The following is a 26,659-nucleotide window of genomic DNA, read 5'->3' as shown; positions in this document are numbered from 1 at the left end:
ATGTGGTAATAATATGTTGTACATGCATTTATGCGATACAGTCTATATTCAGAACGAAAGTATTTAAACTTTTCAATGAAGTTATATCTTATCCCTTGCAAATAAGTTTTATTTTTACCTATCTGTAGATCTCAACTGATTACAATTTAAAATTTTCAGACCATTCTCTTTTCCCACTGTCCTCTTCTCCTTTTCCTCATTGTCGACATAAAAGGAAATTTAAACAACTTCCATGCCTGGATTTTTACTTGCTTGCGGGCTGCGAGCTGAATCATAAGATTGTTACTGTTGCTCCCAGGTATTTGAATTTTTTCACCTCTTCAAAGGATAAATTTCCAATTTTTATAGTTCCTTCTCGTACAATATTCTCGTCACGAGACATAATCATATACTTTGTCTTTTCGGGATTTTCTTCCAAACCTATCTCGTTACTTGCTTCCAGTAAAATTTCCGTGTTTTCCCTAATCGTTTGTGGATTTTCTCCTAGCATATTCACGTCTTCCGCATAGACAAACAGCTGATGTAACCCGTTCAATTCCAAACCCTCTCTACTAACCTGGACTTTCCTAATGTTATACTCTAGAGCAAAGTTAAAAAGTAAAGGTGATAGTGCACCTCCTTGCTTTACGCCACAGTGAATTGGAAACGCATCTGACAGAAACTGACTATAATAATAATAATAATAATAATAATAATAATAATAATAATAATAATAATACTTTATTGCCAGAACAAAGATACATATTGATTTTTTTAATATAAAAACACTCTAGCACCCCCAGAAAGAGTAAGCTACATACTGGTGCTCAGAGTGCATTCCACATAATGATGTCTCAAACGTAATCATATAATATGAATAGATCATTAAAGTGGCCAAAAGAAATGATCGAGTTTTGAGATCACACTTTTTAATTACATACTCCTCTACACTATGTCGATAAAAAGGAGGAGGTAAATAAGGCAGAAAAAATATTGAATTATCTTTATTTTGAGTTATATTACTAACATTATTAAGTTGTCATGATATTCATGTAATGAGATTACTCATTTCGGTGTCAGTGTATACATGTTTCCTGTGCGTTAAATACATACTTGATCATTTCATGTTTAATCAGTTCCTCCAGGCGATAAATTGATTACCCATTTCCGTATTTAATCAGTTGGTGTCGTTTGAATGTCAAGGGTGAACTGTCATAGTTTTTTGGGCTCACCCTATATCCCGTCTCGGTTATTTCGAATATTAAAAGTAAGTATGGTATTTTGTTTGGATTCATATTTCCACAGTGATCCTTCTATAATTTATACGACTGATAAAATTTTGAAGGTTAGATTCATGAGGTTATCCTCATTCCTATTAAAATATACTTCTGTTGTCTTAATACTCTCATTTCAGCTGCTTCTATTCTTTTCACTTGATCACTGTTTTACAGCCAAACACTAATGTTAGGAGGTTTAAATTGTTATAATAATTTTAAATTGTTCCTGGCATCTTGTTTCTGAATAATGTTCTTTTATTAGAATTGTAATGTTTTGGAATTTGGCTGACTTATTCTCTATTAGTGTAGGAGATGTTTGACACATAACAGAGAAGGTAACCAGATGAATATAGGCCTACCTTCTTTCTGATGTTGTAAATATGTAAATGATCAAAATTTCGTTCTGAGAGGATTACTATTAAGTTCTCAACCTATGGTACGCGTACTACTAGTGGTACATTAGCCACTGCTGCTGGTACTTTTACGAAGTGTGAAATAAAAATATGAATTACGACTTTATATATCTAGATGTTTTCAAAATTCGAACATTGGAAAAGTAAGTAAAATAATTTCAGGAATATGTGTTTGAATATAAAATGATATCATTAATGTGTGTTATAATATTTATAATTGTTGGCTAATTTCGCCAAACCTCGTTAATGTTAATTCAATAATATCCAGTAAATCTGGACAAGATAACAAGCGAAACTGACGCGCCCTGTTTAAGCCCCACTAACTAACAAGCCAAGCTCTAGTATTACAAGAATACTAACTTTATGAAACAGGGCTCAGGACTTTAGTTTGATCAGTAGATACCATATTTGAGTCATATGGTCTGAAATAGCTGAGTTTGGAAGTAGAATGCAATAGTCCAATAAAACCAAATACAGATTATAGTTAGCCATGTTATTGTTATGAGACACGGTCGAAGTTCCTCTTTTAACATTAAATATTACTTCCTGCAGGGCACTACTCTCTTTAATTGTGTCTGTGACCAATATGAAAATACTCTGAAAACTAAAACTTAAAAATATTTAGAGCAATTAAATATTTAACTATTATTACCTGAAATATTACTAGCGGTAATCTCATGAGAAATTATACAGTATATAAAATGTTGAATGATTTACCGCTGTGTAATGTGTAATTGAAACTTCAACAGTTAAAATGTTACTTTGAAATTAAATTAGAAATTTAACATACATATTCTTTCTCCCTAAATACACTGTTTACCCTATTTCAATTTAATAAGTGAAATGTCAGATAAACCAGAGATTGCATTGAAAATGGATTTTAAGCAGTTATGGTAGTTTTTCTGGAATTAGTAAATCATACGGGTATTGTTTAGAAATAGCATTTGTTAATTCTCTAAACATTTCTAAGAATGATGCAGCTATGTGTGGCGTGATCTCGTCGAAGACCTCTTTCCAATTTTCGTCCAGAAGTTTGTTCATTTCGTCACCTGCAAGCAATGAAACCTTAATTCACTTAACTGTTTGAAAATGAAAGGCTATGAGACTGTAACAGTCAACATATACTTCTTCTGTTTCCAATTCGAAATTTTATCTCGTGATTCACAGCAAAAAGGTGGCGGAAGGTGCCTGGAAGGAAATGTTTTATACTCTCAACAAATATAAACAGTACAATGGTACAATTCATAGATATAAAACTTTTAAATTGTATCTACAGAAAGTAAAATCATCATCATTCCGATTTAAACGACTTCTTCTGCCCTTATTCATCCATCAGTGTCTTAATTTGTAAGCCCTAGTTTCCTCTTACCTTTGGAGAGTATTCCACTGTTTATTTTGGTAATCTTGATCTGGATGTTTGGTTTACATACCCAGTGGCGTTTGTTTTATTTGTTACTTTTTATTCTTCCGAAATGTGAACTACTTTCAGTCTTGCTAAGTTTCATTGTTGTGTTTGCACTCTGACCATTTGTATTCTGGTGTTTTTTTTTTGCATAAACTTATTCTGTGCAGATTCGAGTCAGGAAAAGTAAAATTTCAGCAGAAAAATAAAGCATTTCTCATATTCTCAGTGTGTATTAACGGTAACTGTTATGTTAATGTGTGTGTCTAATGCCTACCCATTTCACTTTGCGCGATTCGATTTCCACATACTGGAATAATGGCAGGACCGTGACCGATTTTGAAATTGCACACCACTTCAGTGGGCCACGTTTTGTCTGTGAAGAGTTATGTCGTGTACTAGGGTGAGTGTAAGTTAAGTGTTCATGTAAGTGTAATGTACTGAATGGGTGAGGATGGTGATGAAGGTGAGGAAGGGAGAAGGGGAAACTCGGTACCGGCACCTAGCCTACTCGTGTCGAATAGCACCAAGGGGGTCCCCATCCTACTAACGAATGACTGTCAACAGTGACATATGCCTTCTCTTCATATGCACTGCGGAGAGATTTGGGATTTAAGTCAGGCATATTAATGCACAATTTAGTGATTAGAAGTTCTGCACCGCCATCTCTCCTAGTCCCGAGATAGAAATTTTACTAGAAAATTTCTGACTCCCGCCTGGAATCAAACCCGGCCCGGCTAGTCTCGAGGCAGACACGCTAGCACAGAACTACCTCGGCGGACGCCTGTTATTTAATGTTTCATATTGATTCATATGGATACCAGCAAAGTGTAATATATATTACGTATTTATTTGTGTAAATGCTTGTCAGCTCTAATATTTGACAGATTGACTCATATAGGCACCTGCGAAGTTTAATATATATTACAATTGGATTTGTGTAAATACGTGATAGTTCTAAATTTTACCAGGTGCTTTTGAAACGTTCGTGACGTGACACATAGGTGGCATTGAAAACGTGTCAATAATGCCGCTATTTTTTACGGCCATTTTAAATTAGTGCAATGATGAAAAATAGTAATTTTCTTTGGACTATACATTGTGTAGTTTAATTATGAAATTAGTGTGCTGAACAGATTGGTAAAAATGGAACTATCGATCTTCGTGCTGTCATTGAATATTTCCTGGAAAAGGGAATGAGTCCAACAGAAATGAAAGAAGCATGGATGCTACACGTTGGGGAATCCGCTCCATTGTTTTCGACTGTGAAATAATGGGCGGCACTATTTCAACGTGATCTATATAGTGTCGAAGACGTCTCCCACAGTGGAGTCAAGTAATAGCAACTAGTGAAGAAATTGTAGAAAAAATCCACAATATGATATTGCATGCCTGTTGACTGAGAATGCTGGAAATTAGCGAGGTTATTGGTATGCCAACTCAACGATGTGACACATCTTAGTCAAGATCTTGGACATGTCGAAGGTCTCCCTCTGTAATGTTCTACCTTGTTAAGACATTGGAACAAAAATACGTCCGATGTCAAATTTTGAGGGATTGTATGCCTGGATTCCAGAAAAATACGCCCAATATTTTTTGACTCAGTGTCTGATCACTGTTTGAAACCTGGATCCACTACAACATACTGGAGACAAAACAGAAGTGGAAACAATGGATGGACAGTGATTCTCCACCTCCAAAGAAAGTAAATTTAATTGCAGGTCAATTGAAAGCAGTTCAATTGTGTGGGAAAGTCGTGGCGTTCTGTTTTGGGATTCTAAGGGGGTAATTATGAACGACTGTCTAGCAAAGGGAAGAACAATAAACGAAGAATTTTATTCAAATCTGATGCAGCAACTAAAAGGGAAAATTCGCAAGAAGAGGCCTGGTATATCCCAGAAGAAAATGTTTGATTACGACAATTCACCCGCTCACATGTCTGCAATCGTAGTTGCTAAACTACATGAACTAATGTTCAATTTTTTTGCCGCACTGCCGCCCTCTCCTTTGACAGAAGATAACAAACGCGAACGTCTATCATTATCTTTGTCTGTGATGGAAGATAATAGTAAATTCAGGGCTATGTACAATTATGTGCACAGTGATGTGAAGTGGTTCTATTGTACTGAGATTCAGCATTAGTATTACCTCGTGATAGTTGAGAAGCCTCTACAGCGGCAATGCAACAAAAAGAGATTCATTCCTAAGATCATGCTTATGACGACAGTGGGAAGACCTATGTGGGACTCGCACAAAAATCAGTGGTTTAATGTCCGAATAGGCATCTGGCCATTTATTGACATAAAGAAGGGAAAAAGATGCAGTAAGAATCGACTACATGGCACTCCTGTCATATACCCTAAAACATCAGTGACAAAAAATGCTTGTGCAAAACGTTATTCCACTTATCCAACAACAGTTTCCAGCAAGTTGGAAGAAGAACACGATCATAATTCAGCAGGACAATGTAAAACCCCATTCTTCTGACCAAGATCCAGAAATTATTTTGGTGACCAACAGAAATGAATGAAATATTGTCCTGAAGAGGCGGCCACCCAACAGCCCTGACTTCAATGTTTTGAACCTTCGATTTTTAATACAATGCAGTCTTTGCAACATCAAAAATCCAAGAACTACCTAAGAATATATTGACTGCTCTGTCGAAGCCTTCAAAGTCCTGACCAAAGACAAACTGATTGATGTGTTTCTCACTTTGCAGCAATGCGTGGATTACTCCATGATGAAAGAAGGAAGTAATGCATACAAGCTGCCTCGTATGGGGAAAAACAAATAAAGAAGGTCAGGAGCATTTCCCGATACACTTGAATGCACTCAAGAGGCTGTAAAAGTTGCACAATCAGCTTTAGTGAAGTGAAAATACACCAAAATGTAACTTGCTCAAAGGCACCGTCGTGGTTCAGTCGACTAAGGCGCTTGCCTGCCGATCTGAAGTTGCGCTCGGGCGCGGATTCGATTCTCGCTTGGGCTGATTATCTGGTTCGGTTTTTCCGAGGTTTTCGCCAACCTTAAGGTGAATGCCAGGTAATCTATGGCGAATCCTCAGCCTCATCTCGCTATCGCCAATCTCATCGACGCTAAATATCCTAGTAGTTGATACAGCATCGTTCAATAACCAACTAAAAAAACTTGCTCAACATAATATGAATAAAGTATTACTTTAAATTTATTAAATTATGGAGTGAACATTTTTATTTGTGAATTTTACTTAAGGATGGTTTAAAAATGTGAGGTCTGAAGACGTTATTTGATTTATTTTTTATGGAGAGAAAATATTTGTGATTGATACTTACATATTTTTGTTAAGGTAAAGTTCCAAGACATTATTGATTGCGATCTTATCAATATTCAAAGTGTGAGTAATAATATTGCAACATACTGTGTATCACAATATATAATGTAATATCCATACCATATTTTGGAATCAAATAAATGAGAGATATCTGTACCATAGTTTGGGACGGAGGGAATATTATACAGAGGATAGGGACAGACCTGAGTTTGAGGATATGTCTGTTTTATAATATATAGAGATGAATAAATATTTGTACTGAAATGAATACAGTTGCATTTATTGCGTGATTTTATGAAGGACACGAAATGTGTAACTGAACCACGCGAACCGATTTAGAGTATATCACTCTGATACTTTATTTTTCAGCAAAAAAAGAAAATGTATTAATTCTTGTGCTGAAATTGCTATTTTTAATTCCCTATTTAATTTGTTCAATAATGTACAAAATCCTTCAGGAGGAATCATTGCACATGGATAATGGAGAGAAGGAGAAGTACGCCAAAAACCACTTTTTTGATAACTGTCCAATGAAGAATGTGTACTGTATTTGAATGAAAACGTATGTTTTACAGTATCAGAATATTTTGTCGTGTATGTCAGTTAGTTGTTGGGAAAGTAAATTATTTTGAGAGAAATATGAGCAAAGAAAACAGACGTCACAATAAAAGATAATAAAATTCTGGAAAGAAAGTCATTTTTATAAAATACACGCTGATGCATGGCTTAATTAAAGATGCACAATCAGGAGCAGTGCTGCTGGACGAGAAATACAGAAAGTGAGTTGTGAGCCATGCTATGAAGGATATACAGAAAAACATCATCACCCGAGGATATTTAGTAATTAAGAACTGGAATGTTCTGTGTTCAATTTTAGGTGAAAACGAGATTTGTAAACTTCTAGAAATGCAACGGCCTCCACTGGGCCTTTACTATGGGTCAAAGGAGAATAGAGCATGATATGCATTACACTACTACCACATTCTAGTAAATATGGTCACGAAGCTTGAGTTGTGAGGGTGCTAGAAACAATAGACTGTGCCGGTACTATTTCGCATTGTATGTAATGAGGCGATATTAGCGATCCTATAATAGTGGTGAGCAACTATCTAAGGATGCATATTCACTACGTACTGAGCTTCGTGACTGTATATACTAGACTGTGCTACTGCCTCAGTGGTACCAAACTCCCTACTTCTATTGATTCTGGCTGATGTGCGTGTAACTGTTATCACCTGACTCCAAAATGCATAATTGATGTCAAAGAAATTGCAGTGAAGAAAAGTTTGTCTTACCGAGATCCTTGTCGCCGTTGAAGAGGTTGTCGAGGTAGATGTACATCCTCTTTGGGTCCAGGTGGACCATCGCTGAATTCAACACTAGGTGGTCTGTTCCATTAATCTTCTTCAACGTGGCATTGTTTCGGACCATGCATTTTGTATCGACTGTTGGAGGAAAAAGTACTTATCTATATATAAATCTTTTTTATACGTACATTTCTTTGGATTTAAAAAATCTATTTAGCACTAAAACCAATTATTCTAGTACAATTAATGTTATTAAACCAAAAGCTCTCAAAGGAAGGAGTAACATATAGAAACAACTTGGCCCATTAAAAATAGCCTTAATATTATTTTATTGCAGTGATTGTAGTCCTGTGAATGCTTTCTCTTCAGCCATTTTAAATTTAAAATTAGTATTGTATTGGGATCATTTCACACGAAAGGAGACTTCAGGGTGAGAGAAAGCATGTGTGTGTGTTTTTTTAAATATATTTATTAAAAACGGCATGTTCAGTTACACTGAGTAATACTACATGCACTGAGCTCTCTTATAATATTACAACTATTTACAATCATCTACAATTCAAAGTTTACAATCTAATTTGAAGATTAGGTGATTTTGTTTTTACCATTCACTTATTTCTCTCAAAATATATGCTGCATTTATATTGATTTCCTGCAATTTGAAATTTACAGGCTGATTTGGATTATTTTGTTTCTACAATTTTCTCTTTTTTTCTCTATAAAAATGTTTTAAGGTCACAATTAATTACAGCTATCTACCGTTTATAGTTTACAATCTACTGTTAGATTGTGACGTTACTACAGATTAAAAAATTATTGTTTTTTTTTTAAGATACTCTGGTTTTACAATTATTTACATTTTCCGCAATTTATATTTTACATTCTTATTTACAGTTCTATTTTTTTGTTTTTTTTTTTCTACGACTGGATAATTTTCTCAAAAGGTATATTATTTACAAATTGTATAAGTTTCCTAGTATATTTTTTTTATGAGATCGTCTTTTTTAGGTGGCAAATTTTCAGTTCTTAATACAGCTGCGATTAAAGCATCTCTTTCCTGATCTAATAGTTTGCAATCGAACAATAAGTTGATCTACCGTTTGGTGGCTAATTTGACATGGGCATGTTGAATTGTTTATCATTTTAAATCTATGTAGGTACGCTCTGGTTTTGCCGTGTCCTGTTAACATTGCTGTTAGGTTAGGGGTTACACTGAATTTCAGTTTGAGTCTGTCTGCAATATTTGGAAAGTATGATTTTGTGATTGCACCTTTCTCAGTTACATTCCAGTCACTTTGCCTTTTGGTTTCACTTAGTTCACTGAGTTCACTTAGTACAGCACTTTTGGGTATCCTCTTGTAACACTCGTTGAGGTCCTTACTTGTCGCCGCCTCCTTTGCAAGTTGGTCTGCCAGCTCGTTAACCTGGTTCCCTACGTGTGCCTTGACCCAGTAGAATTGTATCCTCCAGTCGTGTTCCTCCATTGTCATTACCATATTCCTTATTTCTTCTATGAGATAAGTGCGATTTTTCCTATTTTTAAGTGCTTCGAGTGTTTTCCGACTATCCGTATATAATGCAATTGTTCTTCCTTCTATTTCTAATGATTCGATTCGTCGGTTTTTTGGTAAAAGTGACAAAGTCTAAAATGCAAAATTGTTGGAAAAAAGTATTTAAAGGTTTAATGATCCATCCGAAGATAACTGTACTTCTTTGGATGTCAGTAATTAGTTATTTTGAAGGTAAATGTGCTATATTATTAGTTTTTAATATAAAATTAGGTTTTAAACTTTCATAATGCTTGGAAGTGTTCAATGTGACTTGGTCACTTTTACCAAGAAACCTACGATATATACGTGTTGTGAAATTGCAAATTTAATATATTAACCCATTAAGGCACTGGTGTGTCGCGCAGCTCCATGGAGTGTGTCACGTAATTTTGGGATTGAAAAATAAGTTTTATGCCATTCAGAAAATATCTTTACAACATGTTTTTTATTTGCAACGAAGTCTTTGGTATGGTACATTTTATTTTGGGACAGATTTTACCAATGAAACGTGAACACTTGCAACAATGTTCAGTTGAGTTTTTCAACCATAAGCCCACTCTGTGCAACCAACCAAGCGTAGACTTCACATTAATTTAAATGTGCGAGTTTTCAGAAATGATAGTAAAAATCTTTTATCGGACATCCAGCATAGATAGGTTGGGATATTTTACACCTACCTTTGCTTTTTTTTTCTAATGCCACTCAAGTTGCTGCTTGTTCTTTTAGAATTTTTTATTACGTGTTAACATCAACCTGTCTACAACACTGGATGTCCGACACTACATAGAAGTTATCAGTGCTTTGTTTCTAGCGGAACGCGCTGGAACAGCGTTCCGCCACGTTTTTGTTGCATTTTTCATTGTGGAACCGAAATACATGTGAATAACGATGCTTTTAACATAATTTTTCTTTGAATTCCGCTTAGATCTTGAAAGTATTAGTTGGACGAAAAGGAGGTTAAAAACAACACAATTCTTGTGCAGTGAACAGTAATCATCTCCCAGTCCGCTATAAAAGATTCTACATAGAGGGCCACCACCTTTTTCTCAGAAGAAAAGTACTGGTTATTATTATTATTAGCTATTATGTTTATTATTATTATTATTATTATTATTATTATTATTATTATTATTATTATTATTATTATTATTATTAAAATCAAATAAGTGTGTCCCGATATCGTGGTCGTTCAGTAAACTGTGTCGTCAGTCAAAAAAGGTTGGGAACCATTTCATTAAGGGATCCTCTGTATGCATACAGACAATCCCATGTACAAGAGTCCGTGAGCACTAAGCTGCTGACTTTACGTACAATGTCTAGCGCTATTTTTCCTTTTATCATAAAACGTGGGTATGAAATTTAAAAATCAATTTTAGATGAATATTTACTAAATGGAAGGCGAATTAGTGCCTGTAAATGCCTATTTTAAATTTTATTACCCACTTTGTTTATAATATCTATTTTTAAGTGGCTGAAAGGGCAGGATTATAAAAGAAATCTTATAATTTATGAATTCCATATATTTGTTATTATTATTGGTGGAGCAGTACTAATGTTACTGTTACTTGAAGGAATATAGTGGACAGTCAGGAATGTTGTTGAGCAGACAGCTTTTGGTTGCTTTGCTTCCATAGTAAAACCTCAAGATTGTGTTATTCCAGGGCAAGAATATATATATATATATATATATATATATATATATATTGTCGCGCTCCTCCGAATAAGATATATACAAAACTTATTTTAATTTTGACTTGTTGCACTTGCCCAAAAGTAGTGCATTTTTTTTTTTTTTTTGGGAAACTGAAATATATTAACTAATGGTGAGTTGTTGGCAATAAAACCATTAACTCTCTTGCTGTCCAATATGTCTTACACACAGTGGATTTAGAGGAAAGAGAGAGACATCATTGAAGATAATTCTGATCCATTTCTTCCTGAAGGCAGCACATTGGAGAAAGTAGTGAAGAAAAAATTCTGATTTTGTTCAAGTGTTTTGACAGACAGTCATGCCCTGTGAGTAATGGAAAGTTGCAACTTGTTTTTTTTTTTGATACTCAGGAATTATATTCTGTTGTAAATGAGAGACTCCTATCTTTTTATGTGAAATTTCGTGAAGTGGTAAAATATTATACCGGATGAGACAGGTGTAAAGGTACATGTTTTGTGGGGTCATAATATTGGCCATTCTGGACAAAAAAGTGTATATAATTGCAACTCTTGTAGACAGCTAATGCATTGCTGATCTGAGCATTTCTTTACTTGAGCACAAGCATGTAAAATGCGAGCGAGAAGTTCCTCCCTTGTTTCCACTTTGCGCTTGTAGATTTCTATCTGAAACCAACCCCCCAAACAGTAATCCAATGGAGTAAGGTCGGGTGACCTCGGTGCCCGAGAAATGACGTCAACGCCCAGGATACGTTTCATTGATCCTACTATAGCCTAATATCGTTTTGGTTGCGTCCGCATGTGAGTGCTGATGAATGACATGAGACTGATAGTCTGTACCAACGAATCATCTTACTCCTATCTCACTCCTGACAAATATTTCCATCCAACATACACAGCGCCGTCTAGATTATTTGGATGTTGTTCTGCGTAATGCTATATACGAGATCTAAAATGTATGATGCTATGTATCTAAAATTCAAGATTTCATAGTTATTCGTGTTGATAGTCTGAACAATCTTTTTGTAGAAATATGGAGTATCCGTTTTCGTTTGTTTCCACTAGGTTGTTTAACAAATTCATGTAGTTATCTCTGAACGCTATTTTTTTTCTTGTCTGAAAATGTTTCATAGACACTATGCAATAAGGTACCTATTATGCATTATGCCTTCAATGTTAAATGACCACTCAGTGGTAATGTCGCCACTGTCGTTGTAAACATAACATCATAAGCGATTATGAAGCGGGGGGCACTAAGGAGATCGAAGTATTCGTGGTGGGAGATGACACGCTCTGCTAATTTGTGGAATCAACACCGTTCAATTTACAATGGACGGTTAATATATAAAATTTCTGAGACGAACCACGTGTTGTATCAATGGATTTTATGTAAGAAACATAATAATGAAAAATCATTGTATCTGATTTTAGTTAATTCCTCATTATGTGTTAATTCTTCCATTAATTTCTTGGTATAGGCTAAGTTAAAAAATATTATTTGCAATCCCAGACGAATTGACTTTAAAACTCGTTGATCAGGATCTGTCAAATAGTTCTGGAGGAATCACTTTACACAGGAGGTATTAAAAAAACTACATTTTTTTTTGGTTCGGCGTCACGGTGGTCTAGTTGCTAGAGTGCTGGACTTACAATTCTTTGGACCGGGGTTCGGTCCTCGGTTTACTCCCGATTTATAACTTGTGCTGGGCAAGCCTGTTTTTCAGGAACGAGTAACACAGGGATTTTATCCGATAACTCCGGTTTCCCTTTGGAATTGCAAAAAATCTACATAATCATCTCATCGCGGGTGTAGCCTAGACCGAACTCGAATGCGTATCTTGAGAATTGACTCTGGCGGGAAATTGGTCTACACAAGGGGCTTCATATGGATGAAGGACATAAGTCAAGTACCCGCCATTATTGAATTTTTGTTTATATCATAGGTAACGGTATTGAAAGATTAATTTTAAAAAAAGTAAGCAAGTAGTCAGTTTTGCAGTATGTCTTTTGACTATCGATATTCTGTAATGTGACGCAGCTTAGTAATTCAGTATGTGTTTTTGTGTCTATGTATTTATTTCAAACTTAACACTATTTTTTTTTGCCGTGAAACTCGTATTGTTAAATACCACACTAATTTTGCAATATACAAAAGCTCCCAGAAAATTTTATTGCTTGTTCCTCGAAGAATAATCTCTGTAATGGCTGGTATATTTGTGAATAACTGTTTATACTGCTGTCACTGTTCATCAGCGACGAGTACTGAACACAAGACATGCATTAGTGTTGTCTAGATAGATATATATGCCATGCTACAAACCAGTGATTCATTTGTTACTAGCCTTATACAATCCATGTGCAAGTCTCTTACCCAGAGTGATGTTGATGTTTCCTGTCCCTCTTATTGGCAGCAGAAGGATCTGTCCTGATATGATGTACGTACCCAACACCTTCAGTTGAGGCACGGCAAGCAGGAATGAAAAGTGAGTCGTCTTATTTAAGTCATGTCTGAAATAATATTAGGCCTACTTTGAATGTCGAGTTCTACAAATTGTCATCGGGGTTGGGGAGGTGGAAAGGGAATAAAGTTGAAATTGAATATGGTTTCAAATTAACATATAATAACCTACTGGGTCTTCATTTCAAAGTGTGTGATGACGTCACTGTTGTTGAGTCATCGATTTGAAGCGAGTTTCAGCTTATATGTCAGAGAAGTTGCCTATTATTCAAGGCGTTCAACCTGAACTTGAGAACGTGTACGGTATAACTTGAACGTCGTAGCAACAGATGGCGGTCTGTACGGTCTGTGTGCTACCATAATCATTTTCGAACTGTGTTTTGCGCGGGCAAGTCGTACGCAGGCTTTTTATCATCGGTTGCATACGGCAACATTCCACAACACAAATCAAATGCTCCGTGTCCATGTTGACCGTCGAAGTTAATGTCAACAAACATGTAAGTAATCGCCTTAACTCTCTCCCCATATCCCGACAGTACGTGTTTCCAAACAGTTCACATTCCTGCCACCACCGGCGTTACCGTACGTATCGGTACGTACTCTTCAGAATGAACGCCGTACTTGCTAGGCAATTTCTCTGGCTCATAGGTAATACGCCTCTGCGGAAGTGTAGGAAGATTGAATTCTCTAGGCTCATCGGCTAGCCACATGACGGCATACAGCGAGCCATGACACACTTTGAACTGAATACCCAGTATGAATGCTTTTACAGCGTGTGTTTACATGGTACATCTGCAGTTTTCAAATGTGCTTCACAGGTCTGGATTGTAACGAGTATTCAATCTCTTGCACATCAATTAATACAGAGTGTAGGATTATTTATCACTATGATCCACAACTGACCCATTTCTACTGGATTTAAAATACGTAATTTACAGCATTCAAATGTCTGACATGTCACTAGTCAGCGTGTACAAGTTCAAATATGAACTGTTCTCTTAGCGTCATGATACCTGTTTGAATGAGGAGTGTTCTCGAATTAGTGTGAAAGTGGACCAGAGAGCTGTAATTAACTACCTGAAAAAGAGCAGCCTATGTCTCAGTTTCAAATCCAACGTGATATGACATAAACATAGGGTAATCTGTTGTTTCTTATTTACAAGGTATGACATAGTAAAGCGGTGATGTCTAGAATTTAAATGTAGGAAAACATCTTGTGAATGCTGCTCCGTAGTTCTCACAACTGCAGAAATCATCAAGTGTGCGATTAATGGAAGATTGAAGAGCGATTAGAACCATTAGGGATATAGTAAAGGAATTTGGCTTCTGGTACCATACCCTTCATAATAGGACTACGCATTTTAACAAAAGAATTAGCAATGAGAAGATTAACTGCAAGATGAATGCTTGGATTGTTGACAGCATCACAAAGACGAGCTCGAGTGTGTTATGCTAGTAACTTTCAAAAAAGCGAAATTATCTGGAAAGGTTTTTACTATGAATAATTCTTGGGTTCATCACTAAGATCCAGAGACAAAAATTCAAAGCAAAGAATATAAACATCAGAAGTGTTAAACCCCTAAAACTTCAAGGTGCAAACATCTGCAGGAAAGATAATGCTGTCTATTTTGTGGGACAAACAACAGTATTTTGATTATGAATGAAATGTGCTATTGTTCTAAGGCGTCACGTCAAGGACTGGCGTCAAGGAATGAGCGCTGTCACTAAATTGGAGCCAGTAGACGACAGAAGATTGTGCTACATCGGAATAAAGAGACATTCCAGCATTTCAGTGATATGTGTTTTATACAAGAACATTCGTAAATATCGGCGCTCTATCAGGTACACAGCGGGATATAGAGTAGCCAAATAGACAAAAAAAAAATACCTATTTCGTGTATCGTGAATTTGTCTTAAGTCGAGTTTCGGGCAGGATCTGGTTGACTCGAGGATAAAGTCTGTCGTATTGATATCTATTAAGATCGAAGATTTTTATGTTGCATATGATTTACTCCATATTGTTGTAAATCACATATAACACGATATATAAACACACAGAAAACACAGCAAACAATATAGAAAAGGAAAACAGAGCGGATACTAGAACTCGCAAATTCTATTTTACTGCACAGCTCCGTTACCCCTAGACAAGGGGTTCGAGGCAAATGTATAATTTGAAACGTTAACAAAACATTGAAACCAATTCGTTCACGGGTAAGCCTAAGCTCTCACAAAATCAGCGACGTGTTTCGAAGGGAGCCTAGCCTATGGCAACCAGTCATTTTTTTTGTCTGAATTAGTATAATACTTACCTACTTTCGCGAATGAAATTACAGTTGTGTTGGTTTTGAACGTTTGAATTTTGTTTCGGTTTACAAATGGAGAAGATGGTCTATGATAAGGGAAGTAATTTATGAAAGGCATGGAACATGTTTTCTGTCCATACGAAGCGAGAGTGCAAAATTTATTCGCAGCTTAAAAAATATTTCACTACAAAACATTCAAAACCAAAATTGCTATGTAATTCATTTGAATTTGGTAGAAATGAGATTTTGGTGCCATCTGAAACCAAATAATAGTCGTAGAAATTATCTTAAAATAATACATGAAGACATGTTTTTTTTTCTTTTTTTTTTTTTTCCCACTGTCAGCACTAAGTTTTAGTTCTTGCTCGCTTGCTTTTTCTGCGTTTTTTATTCAGCGAGAACAAACTGACAAGTTTGTTATTGCTAAATTTACATCCTATTTATTATAATGGTAAATGAAGTTCTGTCTGTTATTTATGTAATTTTCTTTCATGCTGAGTCAGTTGAATTTGAAAAAAATATTGATATGAGTTTCTATTTAAATTCAGCTAAATATCTCTAAAAAGTGATTTTGCTGGTTGATTTCTTGTTGTATAAATCTGTCCAAATAACATGATTTAAATACACCCCAATAACCTTTATGTTACATTTAAATAAATTTTTCACTATATGAACGGATCGTTTTGGGTACAACAAACGCAGTTTCTCAATTGGTTGTGAATTCTTAGGTGATTTTAGAATTCTGAACCACCTCTGTTTCAACCTCGAAAGAATAATGTAAGTTTACATTCTTTAGTATTCGTACTGTTACGGGAATTAATTTGTTTTCATTTGTCAATGCACATTTGTTGGCATAATTTGAACGTTGTAAGGGTATACAGTATTTTCATGCATATTTATTAGTCTTTTAGGACATATGGATCTTAGTTATAATATACCACTGTTACTTACGAGTAGTTCAGCATGTACGCATCCTTGAACCCTAGCAGCTTGACGTCTCTCAGAGTCAGATTGAGTTGTCCCCTTCCCTGCCCATGCGACAGTGTCAGTTCCTTGATCTCGAAGGGGTCGAGTGGGGGTAAGTTGAACATTGTTTCACCTGAAAAAAAGTCAAATTCGTCGTCATCTCTCGCTGAACAATGAACATAATTTCTGTATCAACCGATATGTATTTTGATGGAGCAAGAAAGTTATAACATAAAGAAGTACGTTCTCGGTAACTCTGATCACGAAAATTTGATTTCTGATGCTATACCTTGTTTGATCTACGATGTTGTTGTTGTTTAGTCAACTGTCCGACACCAAGGAGGCACCACTTATAAGACAACTAGCTAGGAGATAATGGGGTAGGGTGGACAGTTCCTTTCCTCTTCCATTGCATACATCGCCGACTAGCTACATATTACACTAAACGACATTTCATACAAGTTGAGAGGATACGAAAACATTTCTTTCACCTTCGTCTTGCCCTGAGTTCGTCAGTAACAGGTCGGTAGCTGTTACCTCTTATAACTGCAACCCCCAGGTCGTACACACAAGAAAATAAGATATTAAATAAAGAACGTAAGTGAATATAAAATACAGTGACAGAGATGTTTGACAGTTACATGGTTGAGTATATTTTAGTGTCGTTCTTACAGTATTTTCAACTAATAATTATACTAAGGAATGTTAGTTTGTATTATGAAATGAGATTGTCTCATTGTGTTGTACAGTAGCAACTAGGGGTGGAGAAAACATTTATCGTCTGCTCTCAGTAGGTTTTTAATGTGCCAGTTGATACAAAGAGCAATAAAATGAAATATAAACGCTTAGTATAGACTTTCGAAATACAGATTATCAGTAAACATTTACAATAATATAATTTTTCACTATGTTGAAAGTCAATTAGTCGAACGTTAGTAAGATGGATATTAGCATCTTCCCCTTCACTGATGGTTGAGAATGTGAGTAGAGGGGAAGGCTAATCAACCAAACTGAAATGGCAATTAGTCAGACTTTAAACATATACAAACAATTGCTCTTCCTCTGACACACATCATCAAGTGAGATGTACTGCCTGGTAGTAGTTATACATATCAGAAGAACCTCAATCAGAGGAAGTTCAGCGATGTGTACCCTGTAATATTAGCTAATTTTATAAATTTCCGCCTATTTATTTAATACAGAGCTCATAGATACAGATAAACTTTGTCACATGGTTTAGAACTTTTACTGGAATTTAAGTTGCTAAGGGAATGGGAATGATTTTTAACCCTAGCATTACGAACCCATAATCGATAACGTGCATTACCACCTCTGAGGCCCAGAAATAAAATATTTATTGATTTTTTTTTTCAAATTATACTGATTTGTTTTTATAACCATTCATTAAGACTTTAAATGTTATTAATTTTCTGTAATTCAAGAAACATTAGATACAAGACCCAATATTCATGGGTTGGAGTAGACTTTTATCAGGTTCAAGATATGTGGTGTAGGGAATAGCTGTACTGCTTCCGTCACGGATTTTACTTTCCCCTGCCTACGAGACGTATAATATTCTCCGGATGTTATGTAACACGTCCAGAATTTGATGTAGGCCTATCGATTTCTCGACAACTGACACATTGTGTACTTCCTCATTTTCAGCTTCAGAATCAGAGAATCCAACTTCTTCAATGTTGTCCTCAACCTTCCTTGTTTCTGTATCTGATTCGTCTAAGATAAGACATCATTGACTACCCTCTCCATTGATGTTTCACAAATTGCACACGCCGACATAACTAGGCTATCTGGCTTTGTCGATGAGCAGAAACTATGAGAAAGACAAGTTCTCAAAACAACAAGGCAACTGTAATAAAGACCCGGCGGCTGTTAATGCTAATGTTGAAGCGGAAATCTATTTCGAACGTTCAAACCACAAGGGAAAATAAAATATAAATTAAAACAACTTGAATATTTCGACCATTTATTTCACCAACGGGGATGGGGAAGCTTCCAAGGCTCATAAGAAGTTTGTATATAAATATATACTTACTTACTTACTTACTTACAAATGGCTTTTAAGGAACCCGAAGATTCATTGCCGCCCTCACATAAGCCCGCCATCGGTCCCTATCCTGTGCAAGATTAATCCAGTCTCTATCATCGTATCCCACCTCCCTCAAATCCATTTTAATATTATCCTCCCATCTACGTCTCGGCCTCCCCAAAGGTATTTTCCCTCCGTTCTCCCAACTAACACTCTATACGCATTTCTGGATTCGCCCATACGTGCTACATGCCCTGCCCATCTCAAACGTCTGGATTTAATGTTTCTAATTATGTCAGGTGAAGAATCCCCCTGTTGGTATTGCTAGGGTTAAATAAGTTATTTTGAAATTCGCGAGAACTTTTACCATCCTAGGTCCATATGCGAGTACCCGTGAAATACCGTATTCTTGTAGAAGAGTTCAGGGGAAAAAAGGGGGATGTACACTTTTAAACAGTTCTTAGGAAATAAATTTTAAAATTTGAAACTCTATCATTACAAATATAATACTGACAATTTAACCAGCAGTTATTCCTTAACTGAGAACTTTCTTCCCCTTTTCTAAGTGTAGAATGAATATACTTCATATGACGTATGTAAGCGAATGGAAATCTGAATTTTGCCTGAAAGTGGACATCCCCCCTTTTTCCCCTGGACTCTTCGTATGTGAACATTAACATCTGTGCGATATTGGAATGCGTTTGCACAGACGAAGCTTTTGTATGTTGAGGGTCCTCCATATTTGATGCTTCCCTCACACCGCAAGCTTAAGTACATTTTCTGTTATACACCTCGCACAGTGTCCGCGGAATCTGATACCGTTTGCACGGCAGTAACTTTAGTTTCTAAAATCTGTTTAGTTGGGAAAATATTTATAAACAATTTAAAAGTGGATACAAGTACATCTTACCTGTGTCCATTGTTGGACGAGTAAATTACCTGCTTGTATTATTTTACGTGTAATTTACATGTAAAACACGTAATGTAGAAAACTGTTTTATACACAGAGTAAGAAACTGACATTATTGATTTTGACAATTTAAACATCAGTTACTTCATTCTTTTTAAGTCCTGATAAGAAAAATGTGTGTTGCAGCAGAAATTTTATTTTATTTTATTTTACTGTAGTTTTCATATAGATTATAACATTTGTTAATACTTTCATTCACTCTGATACTTAGAAAAGTAGCAATGCTTTTTGCTTACTTTCAGTTTGTATGTTAGAAAAATCCCATAGGATGTTATGGGGTTTAATTTTGTGGGGGGACTTTATATATATTATGAAACATAACTAATAATGAATAAACCTAAAATTTAGGGACTAATATCACTTGTTAATTACATTTTGTCAATTAAATAAAATGCATTAAATTAAACAGTTGATATTGATTTCCCGAAATTTTTTTGTCACTTTTGAGGTTTTAAAAATAAACGTTTCTAGTGATAAAGGTCTTTCTATAGTACAACAGTGAAAGGTAAACATATTTTAAGCATAATAACTCATTAAATGTGTTAATTTTCCAAAATTTTGTGTGGTTAATGAGTAATCATAAAGGAGTTGGGAAGTATGGCTCATTAGACTTTTTGTATGTCAGAACATTAATAAAATTATTTTTTCAATCTTCGCTTCCACTGGCATTACTATCTTTGTTGGTCGTAGGCCATGCGTACAGTTCTGTGTTGAAACCTTTCACTTCATCCAGTATGAATTGCAAAATCTTCTTAAGGTCTCCATTTTTTAACATTAATTGGTAGCCTCGAGTTATATGCTAGGTTTCTTGGCAGTTCAAATTGTAAATTTTCATCACAGACTGAACAAAGAAAGACTAAAAATGAAAGTTTTTTTTACGTATTTTACATTTATTACGTTAATTGCGCATTATTTACTGGTATTTTACTGTAATGTAAATAACTTTTTTTACACGTAAAGTCCGAACTCAGAATGTGTCACAAGAATATTGAACTTCTGCATCAATACTAGACACCTCGGAAGTTTTTTTCTGAAATAATAGACTAATCTCTCTTTGCGAAATGTACGTAATTATTGTTGGATGCTTTATTTCGCTTTTTACATAACTTACAACAACAAAAACTGGCTTCAGTACGTATGCTATAAAAATCATAATAGCTTGCACTGCACTGCACTAATGAATAATCCTTTCATTGTTCTGAAACAGTTTCAAAACACTATAGCTTGTGCTACATTACGAATGAATAAGTCCTTCTGTGGCTCACAGCAGACTGAGTACGCATGCAACGGCCCTTAATTTTGTCGCTACGACAGTCGCACTGTGGAAGGCAGTGTTTCTATACGGTACTTCTCGTGGCATCATATACAGAGGACCTTGTAGTTACGTAGTTGACGTCCCACCTAAAAGCGTTAGTATGTCAATAATATGCATAATTTACGAAAAATATGTGTACAATTTTTTTGCCATCTATTTAGGAACTTCTCTCGATTCTCATAAAAACTTAACTTTTTTTTTTCTTTGACGGAGAAAGGTCAGAAAGCTTGCGCCTCAGACTGAGCGTTTTGTGGTTACTACTCCTGTTCTGTGAATGATATCTGTCGTAGAACACCCACACTCTTCTACGAATACAGAACGCTACAGTGTGAACTTAACCCGGACTATGGTAATAATGATAATGGTACTAGGAGAAATGGTGGCGAAACGAGTCTGGGATCCAACGCCGAAAGCTACCCCGAGGGCTCAGAATGACAAGGTTCTATCTGACAATTTTTACGAAATTGATATTTTTGTTGCATTGAATTCTGCTACTTCAAAGCTATCTCTACCATATAAATTATATGTTGACATCTCAATTTTTTTTCGTGATAAAGTTAGTTTCAAAAGGTTCTTATCTGCATTGATTTTATTAATAACCAAACTTTTAAAATGCTCTCCTGTAAAATTTACTGAACACTAGATAGAACCTTGTCATTCTGAACCCTCGAGTCCCAGCAATTCTGCATCAGTTGGTTGAGAGAAAACTCGGGGGAAAAATTTCCAACTAGTACTGTAATTCGTTATAACCAGGATTTGAAACCGGCCAGTTCGTTTCGTAATAAAACATATCACCTTTACTCCACAGGGATGGATTAAGCTGAACGTGTATAAAATAGAAAATCAGGTTATTGTGAAATGTATGTATGAATTACGAGTAGAATTCAGAGAAAGTCATTTGTAAACTTCACAATCACTGAATTCTATAGTAGAACTGTATGCCATATCATTTCATGCTGAATTATTTTTGCTGCACGATTTGGTCACTAACAGAGAACTACAGTATAAGAACACATTTGTAACTGTGTTAATCAACTATTCTGCAAGAATTCGTAGTCGAAAGAGATGCAACATCAATTAGAATCAAATGGGATTAAAATAGACATGTTATGGAGAGCATATATACAACAGTTACAGGGAGATAGCCAAGTCATGAGAATACGGAACAATAAAGTTAGGAAGTGGAAGAGTGGTGTATACCTAATACTTAATAGTTATGGCTTTTAGAGAACCCGGAAGTTCATTGCTGCCCCGACATAAGTCCGCCATCGGTCCTATTCTGATCAAAATTAATCCAGTCTCTACTATCACACCCCATTTTAACATTATCCTCCCATCCGAAGGTCTTCCGAAAGGTCTTTTTCCCTCCGGCCTCGCAACTAACACTCTATATCCATTTCTGGATTCGCTCATACGTGCTGCATGCCTTGTCCATTTCAAACGTCTGGATTTAATGTTCGTAATTATGTCAGGTGAAGAATACAATGCGTGGAGTTCTGCGTTGTGAAACTTTCCCCATTCTCCTGGAACTTCATCCCACTTTTTCTCAAAAATTTTTAAGCACTTCATTCTCAAAAACACTTATTTTCTGCTCCTCTTTCAGAGTGAAGTCCAAGTTTCCCAACGATACAGAACAACCGGTAATATAACTTTTTTTTTTTATAAAATCTAACTTTCATCTATTTTTGAGAGCAGACTGGATGACTGAAGCTTCTCAACCGAATAATAAACCGTATTTCCCCTATTTAATCTACGTTTAAAATCCTCCCGATTGTCGTGTATATATATATATATATATATATATATATATATATATATATATATATATTTCTTTTTTTGGATCAAATGAATATCTATAACATTAGTGATTTGGTTATTGAATTACATAATTAAATAATCGCAGAGTCAGTCTTGGTTTGATTATATCAGCCTGACAGGCGGCACGGATATAAAACGCATTGTTATTTTAGAACTCATAATTTCGTTAGATATCGGTCCTTTTAAAAATTTGTCTTTCAACAAAACTTGTAGCAGACATTTATTTTATTCAACCTTTATTATGTAACATAATCCTGAGAAGTCAATAATAAACGAGATATCTCGATTTATTTACTTTAGTCCCCCTTATATTCTCCTTATTAAGAAAAGTATTTTGAATGCTATGTTGTTTAAAAAATTGTTCGAAGAGAGATCTGAACGTCAACTAGGTAACTAGGCTAGGAGATAATGAGGTAGGATGGCCATTTTCTTTCCACGTTCATTGCATACATCGCCGATTATTTACATATTACACTAATCAAACTTTATGTGCATACAAACAATTGTTCTTCCTCTAACACATATCAAGTGGGATGTACTGCCTGATAATAGATGTATCCTACATATCATCTAGAACATCAGTCAGAGTCATTTTAATGCTATATAGCCTAAAATCCAAGTGTACCCAACTTATTTTACATACCAATTTTCATAGAAATGGGTTTAGCTATTATCGCATGGAAAGATAACAAACATAGAGACATACAAACAAGAGTATAAGAAATGCGATTTTAGGTCTCAGGATAATTCATTATACATGGTAACACCAATTACTTTTGTAAAAGCGAAAATTACCAGAAAAATTTAAGTTGCAGTTTTGTAATTGGTATATTAAATCGAATAGTTTTGGAAATAATCATGGTTCTTGCTTCCGTAACACAGATTCTTGTGATCCTCGCTCCAGCGTTTAGAATTATACTGTACTGTATATAATTTACATTGCTTGTAAGGAACATTGCACAAAGTATTGGCTAAATAAATTCCTAGCGTGTAGCACTATATTCGTGAATCACCTTCAATTGTACATGCATAGAGAAAGTGAGTATGGACTTCAAGCCGACGCCTTGTTATTTGTTAGTGTATGACGTGTGGTTTGTAATTTACTTACCTTTCACGAGGTGCGGAATTACTTCTCTGCTACTTTTCACCACACATTCTCCAAAGTTTGGGTCTGAGCGTGCGCAGACTTTGAAGTATGAGGCTGTAATAGAACACAAGCAATGTTGTTATTCCACTTAGTCTACCTAAACCCGACATATCGGAAAGTGGTCTTGCGGTGAAAGAATTCACCCTAACATAAACTTCGATCCGTGTGAAAGTTCTCGATTTACCATCTTATATATAAAAGTCAATGTGGCTATGTATGTATGTATGTATGTATGTATGTATGTATGTATGTATGTATGTATGTATGTATGTATGTATGTATGTATGTATGTATGTATGTATGTATGTATGTATGTATGTATGTATGTATGTATGCATGTATGTATGTGAATGTATGTATGTATGCATGTATGTATGTACGTACGTACGTACGTACGTGTGTGTGCGTGTGTGTGCGCGCAATGTATAGTCGGTCAATTAGCCTATAATGCTCCACAAGACGTAGAAAAAAAACACATCCCTACTTACCACCAAGATTCTGCATTCAGTCGATAGCGGAACTACTGGAGTATTAATTCTATAAGAAATTAACTGCCATTAAGTACTAAAACTTTTTAAGTCTTTATTTTATTGCTTCCGGGAACTCTATATATAAAACAATAAATTATTTCAATTGTGGCGTACAGAAATTGACGCAAAAAAAAAAAACAACTGACTACAGGGTGTTAAAAAAGTATCTAATATTTTAGGAGGTGCTAGTGTAGAATATAGCGATGACGACCCATTATCTAATCTGGAAATTAATCAGTTGTAGCAAAATGAGTCAAGGTAGAATTGTAAATCAAAGCAGAGACATTGAAAGAGTCTTGAATACAAAACTGACAGGGTACCTTGGTTCCGAAGAGTTTCTTGGAAATACGTGTTTTGTTGTCGTTAATTTTTAGGTAGAAATTTGTATAAAAGTGAACATATTATTTTTGTTGTTTTATTCGCAATATTTATTTTCATTTATAACACATACTCTTTAAAATCAGAAATGACATTAAGTTGAATACCGGTAATATTTTTTTTAGTTGATTATTTAACGACACAGTATCAAGTACGAGGTTATTTAGCATCGATGGGATTGGTGATAGCAAGGTTGCATTTGGAGGGATGAGGCCTAGGATTCGCCATAGATTACTTGACATTTGCCATCCTCTTGGGAAAAACCTCGGAAAAAAACTCTACCAGATATTCAGGCCGAGCGGGAATGGAACCCGTGATCTAGCGCAACTCCGGATCTGCAGGCAAGCGCCTTAGCCGACTTAGCTATGCGTGTGGCTGAATTAAAGATATAATAGGCCTGTAATACAAGCACTTCTGTGAGGCCTACTGTACATCCTGTACACCTATTACAGGTCGAATTATACTTATGACAGGCCTGTAATAGGTATGCAGGATGTATGCAGAGTGTAACAGAAATACAGTTGGGGGGGGGGAAATCTGGGCCTAAATGTTTAGTTTATGACAGTGGCGTAGCACGGCTTCCGAAACAGGTACCAGTCCAAGAGTGTTAGTAATAATTATTCTTGAAATTAATTAGATGTAAGAATGTAAATTTACCAAAATTACGAATCATATATTATGTTGAATTAGTAAAAGTTATATTCTCCTAACAGTCTTACCTTATCCTTTATAATGCAGATCAATTCTTCGATTTTTCTTTGCTAATACGTCATTAACATCATCCTGAAAGCTCTGTGTGGGCTGTGATTTGTGGAGCAGAGATTTCTCAATGTTCATTAAAACCAGAGTTGAGAATCTACCAATGTATCGCATGTTTAATGGAAATATAGGCTCATGAGTACACACATAACTTCAGTTAACAATAAGTAAATAACATAGGCTTGAATTGCATACTTTTTCTACACAAAATAGAAGAAATGCATGCAAAAATGTTTAGTAATGATCGAGCTCACGTTGTTTCGATTTAAATGATGCATATATCTGTGGTGTTCGGGTAAAGGGGTATAAGTAATTTTTTGTGCAGATGGAATTTTGTTTCCTAGATGAACACACGAGTTAAATTACACAACTGGATGTGCAAAAATCAAAGAATACTAGCAGTTGATGTGTTTTATTTGTGTAGAAAATTATTTGTAATAAGGATTCCAAGTTTAATTTTCACTTATATCCGAACTCAATTTTATGACTTATCTCCCTTTACCCAAACACCACAGATATATCCCTAGCGGTAACTTCATTTTCGTAAAAATGTGGGCTTATGTGGTTTTACAAATGACCAATTCAGTTAGAGTACCGGTAGGAAAAGCTAAGGAATAATGTAACATTTTCAGAAGTGAAATTTTAAAATCAGTACGCATTGTAAAAAATGACTTTAATATTGGAAATGAAGATACTCACTAATAGATGGAATGGAAAATTCAGAATTGTGGAGAAAACGTAAGATTGAAGAGATGTGACGTAAGACTCACGTAGTTGGGGAACCTCTGCGTGGGCCAGGCACAGTGTGACAGCCAGCAGGATCAGCCTCATGGTGGTGCAATACTGTACAGAACAGCCACCAGCACCCAGCCTCTGTATACATTTATAGGAAATGAATTCCTTGTCTTTCTCATGACCTTGCAATTAGTGCACTCTTAATGAATTAAGAAAATTGTTTCGCATTTAATTTTAATGCAAGCTTTATGGAATTCCATGTAATATTGAACTTGTATGGCATTAGAACAGGTTTAACTAGTTGTTATTCATTATTTCTATTGA

General features: G+C 35.4%; 1 protein-coding gene across 1 annotated transcript; it reads right to left on the bottom strand.

Moving 5' to 3' along the window:
- Nucleotides 1-697: 697 nt before the first annotated feature.
- LOC138700494 (protein takeout-like) lies at nucleotides 698-26,446 on the bottom strand. Its single transcript, XM_069827098.1, has 6 exons — nucleotides 26,371-26,446; nucleotides 23,895-23,987; nucleotides 16,622-16,769; nucleotides 13,278-13,414; nucleotides 7,677-7,826; nucleotides 698-2,718 (listed from the first exon to the last, which is right to left on the bottom strand). Exons 1-6 carry the CDS (start codon nucleotides 26,429-26,431, stop codon nucleotides 2,558-2,560), a joined length of 750 nt encoding a protein of 249 aa, XP_069683199.1. The 5' UTR covers nucleotides 26,432-26,446; the 3' UTR covers nucleotides 698-2,557.
- Between the last annotated feature and the right edge of the window lie 213 nt (nucleotides 26,447-26,659).

Source organism: Periplaneta americana, chromosome 5 (genome assembly GCF_040183065.1).
Source record: "Periplaneta americana isolate PAMFEO1 chromosome 5, P.americana_PAMFEO1_priV1, whole genome shotgun sequence".
Taxonomy (NCBI): Eukaryota; Metazoa; Arthropoda; class Insecta; order Blattodea; family Blattidae; genus Periplaneta; species Periplaneta americana.
The sequence above is the reverse complement of the archived record's forward strand: the minus strand, read 5'-3'. Positions and strand labels throughout refer to the sequence as shown.

Excerpts from the sequence above, each read along its gene's own strand:
- LOC138700494 (XM_069827098.1), bottom strand. The coding sequence starts at position 26,431 with ATGAGGCTGATCCTGCTGGCTGTCACACTGTGCCTGGCCCACGCAGAG. Across the intron at positions 16,770-23,894 it reads AATTCCGCACCTCGTGAAAG|GTGAAACAATGTTCAACTTA; the intron begins GTAAGTAAATTA and ends ACTTTTTTTCAG. Across the intron at positions 13,415-16,621 it reads GCGTACATGCTGAACTACTC|ACATGACTTAAATAAGACGA; the intron begins GTAAGTAACAGT and ends ATATTATTTCAG.